Source organism: Coregonus clupeaformis, unplaced genomic scaffold (assembly GCF_020615455.1).
Source record: "Coregonus clupeaformis isolate EN_2021a unplaced genomic scaffold, ASM2061545v1 scaf0633, whole genome shotgun sequence".
In the NCBI taxonomy this organism is placed as follows: domain Eukaryota; kingdom Metazoa; phylum Chordata; class Actinopteri; order Salmoniformes; family Salmonidae; genus Coregonus; species Coregonus clupeaformis.
In genome coordinates this window covers 237,501-252,704 of record NW_025534088.1, presented here as the reverse complement: position 1 = coordinate 252,704, position 15,204 = coordinate 237,501, and the positions used below count along the sequence as shown (strand labels likewise).

General features: G+C 44.5%; 1 protein-coding gene across 1 annotated transcript in view; it reads right to left on the bottom strand.

The window, feature by feature from the left end:
- Positions 1-3,129: 3,129 nt before the first annotated feature.
- Positions 3,130-15,204, bottom strand: part of LOC121557234 (protein kinase C-binding protein NELL2) — a 121,538-nt gene continuing 109,463 nt past the window's right edge. Inside the window, 4 exon segments of the mRNA XM_045216191.1 lie at positions 3,130-3,666; positions 5,815-5,913; positions 5,915-5,971; positions 5,974-6,045. Of these exon segments, the coding sequence (XP_045072126.1) occupies positions 3,625-3,666; positions 5,815-5,913; positions 5,915-5,971; positions 5,974-6,045 (270 nt within the window). The 3' untranslated portion in view covers positions 3,130-3,624.

Here is a 15,204-nt window from a genome sequence, read left to right as displayed (position 1 = left end):
CCACAGCCTCACCCAAGCCCCACTCACACAAGATCAAATGGGACATGATTTCTATTCGAAAATGCAGAGATCACAATCTCCTCTCTCTCTGACAGCCCTGTTGGTTGAGGCGTCCAAGAAGAGACAACACTCTGAGATGAGACTGGAAGAACTGTCTGTCCTCCACGGGAATCAAACATAACAGAGAGAGAGGGAGAGAGAAATGCAAATTGTAAATCTTTTTGTTGTTGTTGTTGTTGATGAAACTGCACAGGAATGGGTGATACTGAACAGCTGACTACTGGGAATGAAAAACCATGTACACGTTTTCTGTTTTCTGACACATTTCTGACACAGTGGTAAATCAGAAACACTAATTGGGTTGTTGCGCTTTATGGCACTTATACACTATGGCAATTTATGGTTACCATGACTACTGTACATGAAAATGAGCAGCAACTTGAAACACAATCTTTTCAAAGGATACAGCAATCACACACGAGACGCAATAGAACACGATAAACACGATCAAATGGCAAAAGCAATAATCTCTGACACCTAAAAAGACATCTAACAGTCTCTCAAAGGGAATATTCTCCTCCTCTCCCTCCCACCCTCCTCCCTCCCTCCCTCCCTCCCTCCCCTTTCCTCCCTCACTCTTGACAGTACACAGGGAGAGCATCATGACATATTACTCAACATGCTATAAATAGGATCAGCACTCCACACACCACCTATGCTCTCTGACGTAGAGAGAGGCCTGTGGCCCAGCGACATCTGTCTATACTGACTGAGAGTACTGGCACTGACTGACTGTGTATGTGTGTGTGTGTGTGTGTGTGTGTGTGTGTGTGTGTGTGTGTGTGTGTGTGTGTGTGTGTGTGTGTGTGTGTGTGTGTGTGTGTGTGTGTGTGTGGTGTGTGCCGTGCCAGAGTGGGCTCTTCTCTCTCTTCCACTGCCGTGAAATATGGGACACTTAGCGACCAGCTGGTGGTACCAATCCTCTGCTTTGATGCCGCTGGCAACACGCCACCGGCATGGATGAGCTATCACTATTACCAACCACTCCATGTAATGCCAGCTAGAGACCTGTGCCAAATCCAAATCACTATACACCATCCTGCAAAGCACACACACACACACACACGTCAGTCAGTCGGTGCCAGTACTCCTCAGTCAGTCAATATTGTGGGGAATACGCAACCGCACCACGCTTGGTAGAAACTAAACTTGACTTCAGATTTCAGCCAGCAGCATACCACCCTGCATCCCACTGCTGGCTTGGCTCTGAAGCTAAGTAAGCAGGGTTGGTCCTGGTCAATCCCTGGATAGGAGACCAGATGCTGCTGGAAGTGGTGTTGGTGTTGGAGGGCCTGGTGTTGGAGGGTCCCCCAAAAATATCCCAATGCCCCAGGGCAGTGATTGGGGACATTGCCCTGTGTAGAGTTCTGTCTTTCGGATGGGATGTTAAATGGGTGTCCTGACTCTCTGTGGTCACTAAAGATCCCATGGCACTTATCATAGAGTAGGGGTGTTAACCCGGTGTCCTGGCTAAATTCCCAATCTGGCCGCTCATACCATCATGGCCACCTAATCATCCCCAGCTTCTAATTGGCTCATTCATCCCCCCCTCCTCTCCCCCTGTACCTATTCCCCAGGTCGTTGCTGTAAATGAGAATGTATTATCAGTCAACTTACCTGGTTAATAACTAAATTGTAAATGTAGAGTACGGCAGAAAAGGGCAATTACTTTGAATACATCTTCTGATGAAAAGAGAAAATACAGGTATTAGTAGGAACCATCTCTGGGTGTTCTCAACAGTAAATACAATAAATGTTATCATACATACCAGTCATGACAATTACATCACAATGTCGCTTTGATCAGAATGATGGCAGTTATTTGTCTCCATTGCCTTTCACGGAACAGAACAACGCAGAATAAAGTTCTGAAGTCAGAACATTGTCTGTTTCATACCCAGGCGGAGGGTTAAAAAAAAATCTCCAAAGCGGATTTGGGTCTATGGGTCTGGATCATAGTATGGTAAGATTGTGAGTCAGAAAGCCATAGCAGATGCTAACAGAGGTTAGCGTTAGCCATAGCTATAATCTGCAGAAGAGCCATTACTACAGTCTTAATGGCCTTAGAAAAGTAGTGATGGCAATGGATGAGGATGCAAAGCTAACGCATATGGACCAGGCTTGATACTGTTCACTACTGGAGGATTCTACCATTTCTGCCTTTATCCACAATAACACTGTTGTGGATTAGAGAGTTAAACCAACAAACGGTCACCCGGGAGGAGAGGAGAGGAGAGCGGGCCAGCGTATCCCAGCACAGCCTTGTCTATGGTGGCCGGTACTGCGAGATTTCACACATAAGGACTTACTCAAGATGTGATTCATATCTACTGTACACAGATCAATTATGAAAGAGAGAGAGAGCGAGAGAGAGAGAGAGAGAGAGAGAGAGAGAGAGAGAGAGAGAGAGAGAGAGAGAGAGAGAGAGAGAGAGAGAGAGAGAATGTGTGATGAGAGATAGAGCGAGAGAGAGAAAGTGTGATGAGAGAGAGAGAGAGAGAGAGAGAGAGAGAGAGAGAGAGAGAGAGAGAGAGATAGAGAAAATATGTGATGATACACAGATCAATTATGAAAGAGAGAGAGAGAGAGAGAGAGAGAGAGAGAGAGAGAGAGAGCGAGAGAGAGAGAGAGAGAGAGAGAATGTGTGATGAGAGATAGAGCGAGAGAGAGAATGTGTGATGAGAGAGAGAGAGAGAGAGAGAGAGAGAGAGAGAAAGAGAGAGAGAGAATGTGTGATGAGAAAGAGAGAGAGAGAGCGAGAGAATGTGTGATGAGAGAGAGAGAGAGAGAGAGAGAGAGAGAGAGAGAGAGAGAGAGAGAGAGAGAGAGAGAAATATGTGATGAGAGAAAGAGAGAGACAGGGAAAGAAAGAGCGCAGTGGATAATGGAGATTACAGCGTTAAGTAAACAGCACGTGGATCAGTTTGTAGCGGCACGTGACATGCAGTGATACGCATATTACACACATTGAGCTTTTTATGGCAGCCTCCCCCCTCAGCTCAGCTCCATAGGGAAGGAGTGGAATTATAAAACAAAACCGACATCGCATAAAGAGACAGAAAACCAATCCCCCTTTTTAACGGACATCTTTATTTAATCAATTCACGATACCAAGCCATCAAATAAATAAAATAAAACCCAGAACGAACAAATAGAAGTTAATAATACAAAAACCAAACAACAAAACTTAATGTACACAGAAAAGGAGTGGAGAAAGTCCAGAACATTACTTTTCACAAATACCAAGGTCCTTTTCTTTACAAAATGAAAGCTGGGCAGAAAGGGTGCATACTGAATACAGCTACTTATTTTCGATTCTTTACACAATCAGAAGAAATGACTTTATTTCACAACATGTTACCATCCAATAGTCTGTCGATGGGTACCAAGGGTTGGCGTTGGGCTGGCAGTCCATCCATCCACTTGGAACGGTTGGTTTAGGTGGTGTTCGGTATAAAGATGTTGTAGGGTTGGGAGATGGGTTTCAGTTCTTATTAAAGGTGAGACTGTACAAAGATAGATGCCTGTAGAGCTCTCGCTCTCTCTCTTTCTGTCTGAGTGAGACTAAAGGCACAGGGGGTCCACTGAACAACAGACGTGTCCGTTCTAGAAAGAGAGAGAGAGAGAGAGAGAAAGGGGAAAGGCGAAAGGCGAAAGGAAAGAGAAGCTGTCACTCAAAGCAAGGACCATTCAATTGCAATGTCTGCATTGTGTGTGTGTGTGTGGGGGGGGGGACCTAAAATCCCCAAAAGTCCCCACAAGGATAGTCATTTTAGGTCCCCACGAACATAGAAGAACATAATGTGTGTGTGTGTGTGTGTGTGTGTGTGTGTGTGTGTGTGTGTGTGTGTGTGTGTGTGTGTGTGTGTGTGTGTGTGTGTGTGTGTGTGTGCGCTCGCATGCTTAGTCATTCACTCCTGTCTAAAAAGGAAGATTGATTGTTATTCAACTGACTCAGGATGTTGTTCCTGTCTGAAAGGGTTTTTGTTCAGCTACAGGCCTTTCTGTAAGTGTTTGTCTATGTCTGGCTCCCACTGTGTGTGTAAATGCGTATGCTGAATCAGTGTATCTGTCTCTGTATAAGTGCATACATCAGTATGTGTGAGTGCATACAGTGCATTCGGAAAGTATTCAGATCCCTTGATTTTTTCCACATTTTGTTACGTTACAGCCTTATTCTAAAATTGATTAAATTGTGTTTCCCCCCCTCATCAATCTACACACAATACCCCATAATGACAAAGCAAAAACAGGTTTTTAGAAATTATTGCAAAAGAAAAAAAAAAAAAAACTGAAATATTACATTTACATAAGTATTCAGACCTTTTACTTAGTACTTTGTTGAAGTCAAATCAAATCAAAAACATTTGGTCACATACACGTGTTTAGCAGATATTATTGCGGGTGTAGCGAAATGCTTGTGCTTCAGCTCCGACAGTGCAGTAATATCTAACAAGTAATATCTAACAATTTCACAACATATACCCAATACACACAAATCTAAGTAAGGAATGAATTAAGAATATATGCAAATATCGACAAGCGATGTTAGAGCGGCATGGACTAAGATACAGTAGAATAGTATAGAATACAGTATATACATATGAGATGAGTAATGCAGATATGTAAACATTAAAGTGACTAAAGTAAAGTAATCCTTCTACGCCCCCCATCCCACCCCCACAAAAAAATCCTGACTAGTCTCCCAGTCCCTGCCGCTGAAAAACATCCCCACAGCATGATGCTGCCACCACCATGCTTCACCGTAGGGATGGTGCCAGGTTTCCTTCAGACGTGACACTTGGCATTCAGGCCAAATAATTCAATATTGGTTTCATCTGACCAGGAATCTTGTTTCTCATGGTCTGATAGTCCTTTAGGTGCCTTTTGGCAAACTCCAGCCGGGCTGTCATGGGCCTTCTACTGAGGAGTGGCTTCCGTCTGGCCACTCTACCATAAAGGCCTGATTGGTGGAGTGCTGCAGAGATAGTTGTCCTTCTGGAAGGTTGTCCGATCTCCACAGAGGAACTCTGGAGCTCTGTCAGAGTGACCATTGGGTTCTTGGTCACCTCCCTGACCAAGGTCCTTCTCCCCGATTGCTCAGTTTGGCCGGGCGACCAGCTCTAGGAAGAGTCTTGGTGGTTCCACTTCTTCCATTTAAGAATGATGGAAGCCACTGTTTTCTTGGGGACCTTCAATGCTGCAGGCATTTTTGGTACCCTTCCACAGATCTGTGCCTCGACACAATCCTGTTTCGGAGCTCTACGGACAATTCCTTCGACCGCATGGCTTGGTTTTTGCTCTGACATGCACTGTCAACTGTGGGACCTTATATAGACAGTTGTGTGCCTTTCCAAATCATGTCCAATCAATTGAATTTATCACAGGTGGACTCCAATCAAGTTGTATAAACATCTGAAGGATGATCAATGGAAACAGGATGAACCTTCAATTTCGAGTCTCATAGCAAAGGGTCTAAATACTTATGTAAATAAGGTATTTCTGTTTTTTATTTTTAATAAATTTGCAAAAAGTTATAAAAACCTGTTTTCGCTTTGTCATTATGGGGTATTGTGTGTAGATTGATTATTTTTTATTTGTATTTAATCAATTTTAGATTAAGGCTGAAACGTAACAAAATGTGGAAAAAGTCAAGGGGTCTGAATACTTTCCGATGCACTCAGTGTGTTTGTGCGTGTGTCTGTCTCACACTGTCTGTGTGTGTGTGCATTCCCATGATCCTCTCTGTCTCACCTTGCACTGGCAGAGGGTGCATTCTGTTCTGTGTTTGGTCCAGGCAGCTCCGCTGAAGCGCGTCAGTCCGTTCTCGTCCACACACGTCTTGGTGATGTCGGTTACGGACGGTGTCAGCCTGGCAGGGGTCGGTGACGCAGCGCGGGCAAGCACTGCCCCCTCGGGCACCTGGCTAAACTCACAGTCCACCACTGGAGGGCAGGACACGGGCCAGCAGTCCACCTCTCCACTCTGGGACAAAAACAAGAGGAAGAATGATGCTTTATTGTCCATTTTATTTTCAATGAACCCAATGTCAAACCAAGAGAGACAAACACATCTCATCAACAGTCTCTCCAGCGATGACCTCTTCTCTACAGTCGTCAGAATCTACAGCCCTCCCATCTCAGAAGCCTCTGTTGCCCTTCCAGTCTCCCCCCACATATCACCCCAGCTCCTCCCATGGCCTTTCCCCAGAACTTACTCCATTTGGACTGCCCCTGGGGAAAGGCCACGACACTCAGTGGAATACTGATCACCTGAAACACAGTTAGACCTGCTGCAGTAAGAACTGCTACAGTATCAGTTAGACCTGCTACACTAACATACCTGCTACTGTAACAGTTAGACTTGCTAGAGTAACAGTTAGACATGCTACAGTAACAATTAGACCTGCTACAGTAACAGTTAGACCTGCTACAGTAACATACCTGCTACTGTAACAGACCTGCTACAGTAACAGACCTGCTACATTAACAGACCTGCTACAGTAACAGATAGACAACACATACAGTAGGCAATGCTGAGAGTACTTCCCTCTTCTCTCTTTTACTCCTCATGCCTCCCTCTCTTTCCCCTCCCTCTCTCTCTCCTCTCCTTCTCTCCTTCTCTCTCCTTCCCCCCCTCTTTCTCGCCCTCCCTCAGGGTCAGTGAGGGTCAAAGTCGGTCAAAGCTCCTGTTTTTTATTCAACACAACAGACACACCATGTTGTGTTCTGCCACACTAATATCTCTCTCTCTCTCTCTCTCTCTCTCTCTCTCTCTCTCTCTCTCTCTCTCTCTCTCTCTCTCTCTCTCTCTCTCTCTCTCTCTCTCTCTCTCTCTCTCTCTCTCTCTGTAAACATTATTCATACAAAAATCTCTTTCTTTTTTTCTCGCTGTTCCAATGAACACACTGGATGCGGATTTCAGGGTTTTAAGGGTCATACACACTGCGGCCACAGCGCTGACCCATAGTGTGTGTGTGTGACCTCTGCTAAGCTGGGGCTCAGTTAGCCACTGACCCATTTTGATGCTGTCTTTTATCAAACAGAGAGAGTTGTGCTGCGGGGTCAATACACATTCTGATGAGCCTCCAATCAGAGAGAGTTGTGCTGCGGGGTCACTACACATTTTGATGAGCCTCCAATCAGAGAGAGTTGTGCTGCGAGGTCACTAGACATTCTGATGAGCCTCCAATCAGAGACAGTTGTGCTGCAGGGTTTACTACACATCCTTATGAGCCTCCAATCAGAGAGAGTTGTACTGCGGGGTAACTACACATTCTGAAGAGCCTCCAATCAGAGCCAGTTGTGCTGCGGGGTCACTACACATTCTGATGAGCCTCCAATCAGAGATAGTTGTACTGCGGGGTCACTACACAATCTGACGAGCCTCCAATCAGAGAGAGTCGTGCTGCGGGGTCACTACACATTCTGATGAGCCTCCAATCAGAGAGAGTCGTGCTGCGGGGTCACTACACATTCTGATGAGCCTCCAATTAGAAACAGTTGTGCTGCGTGGTCACTACAAAATCGAATGAGCCTCCAATCAGAGACGGTTGTGTTGCGGGGTCCCTACACATTCTGATGAGCCTCCAAACTGAGTCTGCCAGGCAAATTGGAATTAGGTGACACACTTGTGATTTCAGAGGTGACCTACCAACCTACCACATATAAAACCAGTTACCTTGTAGTCACAACCCATTCTAGTATTGAGCCGCAATAATTTGGGAAACACTGATTTAACTAAATGAGAGTGAGGGCATTATGATCATATTGCTCTCTGTGTTGAGATTACCTGGAAGAGTTTTTCTCATGTTTCCCCCCAGAGATTATTGATGAGTTCTTAATTAAATTGAAGGTGTGAATGTTTAAAAGATTAATCTGTCTGGCAGATGGCTGACACCTCACTATGGATCAATGTGTTAATGTGCAGTTAGCAACGTGACAGAGAGAGAGAGAGAGAGAGAGAGAGAGAGAGAGAGAGAGAGAGAGAGAGAGAGAGAGAGAGAGAGAGAGAGATAGAGAGAGAGTGTATGTCTATGTGTGTGGATCTCTCTGTGTGTGTGTTATGTGTGTGTGTGTATGTGTGTGTATGTAGGAGACAGAGAGAGAAATAGAGATTAAAGAGACAGACAGACCAAGAGAGAGAGAGAGAGAGAGAGAGAGACAGACAGACAGACAGACAGACAGACAGACAGACAGACAGACAGACAGACAGACAGACAGACAGACAGACAGACAGACAGACAGACAGACAGACAGACAGACAGACAGACAGACAGACAGACAGACAGACAGACAGACAGACAGACAGACAGACAGACAGACAGACAGACAGACAGAGGGAGAGAGAGAGAGCCAGATAGAGAGAGACAGATAGAGAGTGAGACAGACAGACAGACAGACCGAGACACTAATATAACTGTCTGACCCATAATAAATGGCAGGTAATAAAGGATCAATAATGCAACAGTCTGCAGACGAGACAGAACAGAGCAGACCTAAGGGGCTGCTCAGACAGAACAGAGCAGACCTAGGGGCTGCTCAGACAGAACAGAGCAGAGATAGGGGCTGCTCAGACAGAACAAAGCAGACCTAGGGGCTGCTCAGACAGAACAGAGCAGAGATAGGGGCTGCTCAGACAGAACAGAGCAGACCTAGGGGCTGCTCAGACAGAACAGGGCAGACCTAGGGGCTGCTCAGACAGAACAGAGCAGAGCTAGGGGCTGCTCAGACAGAACAGAGCAGAGCTAGGGCTGCTCAGACAGAGCAGAGCAGAGATAGGGGCTGCTCAGACAGAACAGAGCAGAGCTAGGGGCTGCTCAGACAGAGCAGAGCAGAGATAGGGGCTGCTCAGACAGAACAGAGCAGACCTAGGGGCTGCTCAGACAGAACAGAGCAGAGCTAGGGGCTGCTCAGACAGAACAGAGCAGAGCTAGGGGCTGCTCAGACAGAGCAGAGCAGAGATAGGGGCTGCTCCAGACAGAGCAGAGCAGAGATAGGGGCTGCTCAGACAGAGCAGAGCAGAGATAGGGCTGCTCAGACAGAGCAGAGCAGAGATAGGAGCTGTGGAGAAACAACCTGCTCAGACAGAACTATATCCCTTAAGATAAGATAACACTTTATTCATCCTCAAAGGGGAAATTTGATAGAACAACACATACAACACCAATAAATACACAATAAAAACACAACAAAGGTACAAAGTCATAGCTCAAAACTGTGTGTGTGTGTGTGTGTGTGTGCGTGTGTGCGTGCGTGCGTGCGTGCGTGTGCATGCGTGCGTGCGTGCGCGTGTGTGTGTGTGTGTGTGTGTGTGTGTGTGTGTGTGCGTGTGTTTGAGAGATCCATATCCCTTATCACAAAGTCACATCTCAAACTACCCTTAAACTGTTTTCTATCCATGATTAATGACTCATTTAGCAGCAGCACAGATATTAAAATGCAAATTACTATTGGAGAAAAATATATAATATTACCTCAATTTTCATTGCTTGTCCTTTTGTTGACATCAACATTTAATTGGAATATTTTCAGCGGGGGAGGGAGGGAGAAAGCGATAAGCTAAAGCTTTATTCTCTGTAAGTACAGCATGATAACCTCTGTAGCTACTGTCATGTAAAGTATCAAGTAATGTATGTACTGTATAGAAAGTTCTTACAGCTCTCCAGGTCTTCTCTCTGAGCCACAGAGAAATGGGTCAGCCTCTCCCCTCCTCCTCTCTCTTTCTCTCTTTCTCTTTCCCTCCTCTCTCTTTTTCTCCACTTCTCCTACTCCTCACTCTCCGCTCCCTTCTCCACTCTTTATCTTCTCCCTCTCCCCCTCTCCCACTCTCCTACCCAATACAACATGACAGATGCAGCGCTGACTGGGTTGTTACAGTGAGGGAAAAAAGTATTTGATCACCTGCTGATTTTGTACGTTTGCCCACTGACAAAGAAATGATCAGTCTATAATTTTAATGGTAGGTTTATTTGAACAGTGAGAGACAGAATAACAACAAAAAAATCCAGAAAAACGCATGTCAAAAATGTTATAAATTGATTTTCATTTTAATGAGGGAAGTATAAGTATCACACACACACACACAAAAACACATGCGCACACACACACACACACAAACACACACAAACCCACACACACACACACACACACACACACACACACACACACACACACACACACACACACAAAAAACACACGCGCACACACACACACACACACACACACACACACACACACACACACACACACACACACACACACACACACACACACACACACACACACACACACACACACACACACACACACACACACACACACACACACACACACACACACACACACTGAGTTGCCAGGCACAAGGTATTTCCTTTTCTCTGTCTGTGTTGGAGGAGGAGCTAGAGCCATAGGCCATCCAAGGCTGAACTAAACAGGCGGAGCTTTGCTTTATGGTACAATTAATTGGCTCAGGGAACTGTGAGTTGAGGGACAGCTGACTGTCTCAACTCAGCAGCTTTCAGTCTTCAGACTAGCTTTCATGTCTCCTTACAATCAGAGAAATGTGTGTGTGTGTGTGTGTGTTTGAATGCACTATTCATTATGTAACTACATCATCCAAACCATTTGGACAAAGACATTATTCATCAGAGCCCCACAACTTGGTAGAGAATGTGTTTGCAGATGAAGCGAACTATCCGTGGGAGTATCTTGAGGTGATGTGATGTTCATGTGAAGTGAGCCCTCAGAGAATGGATGTTTTGCATTTTGAAAGGTGAAGCTGACAGCTAGCTAGGCTGGGAAGGAATGGAAGAACGCTCCTGGAGGTTTAGGCTCCAGCTGCTGGGAAGGAAAGACTGGCTTTCTAACTATCTCTCTCTCTGAGCTCATTACCATTCCCCCCTCTCTCTCTCTCTCTCTCTCTCTCTCTCTCTCTCTCTCTCTCTCTCTCTCTCTCTCTCTCTCTCTCTCTCTCTCTCTCTCTCTCTCTCTCTCTCTCTCTCTCTCTCTCTCTCTCTCTCTCTCTCTCTCTCTCTCTCTCTCTCTCTCTCTCTCTCTCTCTCTCTCTCTCTCTCTCTATCTCCTGACGGCTGCACTCCAGGAGCTCTTCCTTTCAAGTTCCTTGTTTACATTTCTTCAGAAGAGAGAGAAGAGACTGACAAAAAGAGAGAGAAAGAGAGAGAAGAAAGAGAGGAGGGAGAGACCATAAATCAAATTGGCTATACTTAAACTCTTTAACATCATCCTCAGCTCTGGCATCTTCCCCAATTTTTGGAACCAAGGACTGATCACCCCAATCCACAAAAGTGGAGACAAATTTGACCCCAATAACTACTGTGGGATATGCGTCAACAGCAACCTTGGGAAAATCCTCTGCATTAACAGCAGACTTGTCCATTTCCTCAGTGAAAACAATGTACTGAGCAAATATCAAATTGGCTTTTTACCAAATTACCATACGACAGACCACATATTCACCCTGCAAACCTTAATTGACAAACAAACAAACCAAAACAAAGGCAAAGTCTTCTCATGCTTTGTTGATTTCAAAAAAGCGTTTGACTCAATTTGGCATGAGGGTCTGCTATACAAATTGATGGAAAGTGGTGTTGGGGGAAAAACATACGACATTATATAATCCATGTACACCAAGTCGGAAGTTTACATACACCATAGCCAAATACATTTAAACTCAGTTTTTCACAATTCCTGACATTTAATCCTAGTAAAGATTCCCTGTCTTAGGTCAGTTAGGATCACCACTTTTTTTAAGAATGTGAAATGTCAGAATAATAGTAGAGAGAATGATTTCTTTCAGCTTTTATTTATTTCATCACATTCCGAGTTGGTCAGAAGTTTACATACACTCAATTAGTATTTGGTAGCATTGCCTTTAAATTGTTAAACTTGGGTCAAACGTTTTGGGTAGCCCTTCCACAAGCTTCCCACAATAAGTTGGGTGAATTTTTGGCCCATTCCTCCTGACAGAGCTGATGTAACTGAGTCAGGTTTGTAGGCCTCCTTGCTCGCTACACGCTTTTTCAGTTCTGCCCACAAATATTTCTATAGGATTGAGGTCAGGGCTTTGTGATGTGCCACTCCAATACCTTTGGACTTTGTTGTCCTTAAGCCATTTTGCCACAACTTTGGAAGGACGCTTGGGGTCATTGTTCATTTGGAAGACCCATTTGCGACCAAGCTTTAACTTCCTGACTGATGTCTTGAGATGTTGCTTCAATATATCCACATAATTTTCCTTCCTCATGATGCCATCTATTTTGTGAAGTGCACCAGTCCCGCCTGCAGCAAAGCACCCCCACAGCATGATGCTGCCACCCCCTGTGCTTCACGGTTGGGATGGTGTTCCTCTGCACCCCTTTTCCTCCAAACATAACAATGGTCATTATGGCCAAACATTTCTATTTTTGTTTCATCAGACCAGAGGACATTTCTCCAAAAAATACGATCTTTGTCCCCATGTGCAGTTGCAAACCGTAGTCTGGCTTTTTTTATGCCGGTTTTGGAGTAGTGGCTTCTTCCTTGCTGAGCGGCCTTTCAGGTAATGTCGATATAGGACTCATTTTACTGTGATATAGATACTTTTGTACCTGTTTCATCTAGCATCTTCACAAGGTCCTTTGCTGTTGTTCTGGGATTGATTTGCACTTTCCGCACCAAAGTACGTTAATCTCTAGAGACAAAACGCATCTCCTTCCTAAGCGGAATGACGGCTGCGTGGTCCCATGGTGTTTATACTTGCGTACTATTGTTTGTACAGATGAACGTGGTACCTTCAGGCATTTGGAAATTGCTCCCAAGGATGAAGCCAGACTTGTGGAGGTCTACAGTTTTTTTCCTGAGGTCTTGGCTGATTTCTTTAGATTTTCCCATGATGTCAAGCAAAGAGGCACTGAGTTTGAAGGTAGGCCTTGAAATACATCCACAAGTACACCTCCAATTGACTCATATGATGTCAATTAGCCTATCAGAAGCTTCTAAAGCCATGACATCAGGTTCTGGAATTTACCAAGCTGTTTAAAGGCACAGTCAACTTAGTGTATGTAAACTTCTGACCCATTGGAATTGTGATACAGTGAATTATAAGTGAAATAATCTGTCTGTAAACAATTGTTGGAAAAATGACTTGTGTCATGCACAAAGTAGATGTCCTATCCGACATGCCAAAACTATAGTTTGTTAACAAGAACTTTGTGGAGTGGTTGAAAAACAAGTTTTAATGACTCGAACCTAAGTGTAACTCCGACTTCAACTGTAGTGTGTGGTAAAAATTGGCAAAAACACACACAGTTCTTTCCACAGGGTCATGGGGTGAGACAGGGATGCAGCTTAAGCCCCACCCTCTTCAACATATATATCAATGAATTGGTGAGGACTCTAGAAACGTCTGCAGCACCCGGCCTCACCCTACTAGAATCTGATGTCAAATGTCCACTGTTTGCTGATGATCTGGTGCTTCTGTCCCCAACCAAGGAGGGCCTACAGCAGCACCTAGATCTTCTGCACAGATTCTGTCAGACCTGGGCCCTGACAGTAAATCTCAGTAAGTAATAATGGTGTTCCAAAAAAGGTCCAGTTGCAAGGACCACAAATACAAATTCCACCTAGACACCGTACCCCTAGAGCACACAAAAAACTATAGATACCTCGGCCTAAACATCAGCGCCTCAGGTAACTTTCACAAAGCTTTGAAGGATCTGAGAGATAAGGCAAGAAGGGCCTTCTATGCCATTAAACGGAACATAAAATTCGACATCCCAATTAGGATCTGGCTAAAAATACTTGAATCAGTTATAGAACCCATTGCCCTTTATGGTTGTGAGGTCTGGGGTCCGCTCACCAACCAAGAATTCACAAAATGGGACAAACACCAAATTGAGACTCTGCATGCAGAAATATGCAAAAACATCCTCAGTGTACAACGTAAAACACCAAATAATGCATGCAGAGTAGAATTAGGCCGATACCCGCTAATTATCAAAATCCAGAAAAGAGCCGTTAAATTCTACAACCATCTAAAAGGAAGCGATTCCCAAACTTTCCATAATACAGCCATCACCTACAGAGAGATGAACCTGGAGAAGAGTCCCCTAAGCAAGCTGGTCCTGGGGCTCTGTTCACAAACACAAACAGACCCCACAGAGCCCCAGGCCAGCAACACAATTAGACCAAACCAATTCATGAGCAAACAAATATATAATTACTTGACACATTGGAAACAATTAACAAAAAAAACAGAAAACTAGAATGGTATTTGGCCCCTAAACAGAGAGTACACAGTGGCAGAATACCTGACCACTGTGACTGACCCAAACTTAAGGAAAGCTTTGACTATGTACAGACTCAGTGAGTGTCACGATCGTTGAGAGACAGGTCAGACCAAGGTGCAGCGTGGTATGCGAACATGTTTATTTACTTAATAAACATACAACAAAACAATAAATAACGTAACGTGAAGTCCTCCGGCTATACACATACAAGCCAACACGGCGCAAGATCCCACAACTAAGGTAGGCAAACAGGCTACTTAAGTATGATCCCCAATCAGAGACAACGGCGACAGCTGTCTCTGATTGGGAATCACACCCGGCCAAACACAGAAATACAATACCTAGAACATAAACATAGAATTTCTAGCATAGATTCTCACACCCTGACCAAACCAACTAAAGACGACCGGCCTGTCAAGGCCAGGGCGTGACATTGAGCATAGCCTTGTTATTGAGAAAGGCCAAGGTAGGCAGACCTGGCTCTCAAGAGAAGACAGGCTATGTGCACACTGCCCACAAAATTAGGTGGAAACTGAGCTGCACTTCCTAACCTCCTGCCAAATGTATGACCATATTAGAGACACATATTTCCCTCAGATTACACAGATCCACAAATAATTAAAAAACAAATGCAATTTTGATAAACTCCCATATCTATTGGGTGAAATATCACAGTGTGCCATAACAGCAGCAATATTTGTGACCTGATGCCACAAGAAAAGGGCAACCAGTGAAGAACAAACACCATTGTAAATACAACCCATATTTATGTTTATTTGTATCTCCCATTTGTACTTTAACTATTTGCACATTGTTACAACACTGTATGTAGACATAATATGACATTTGAAATGTGT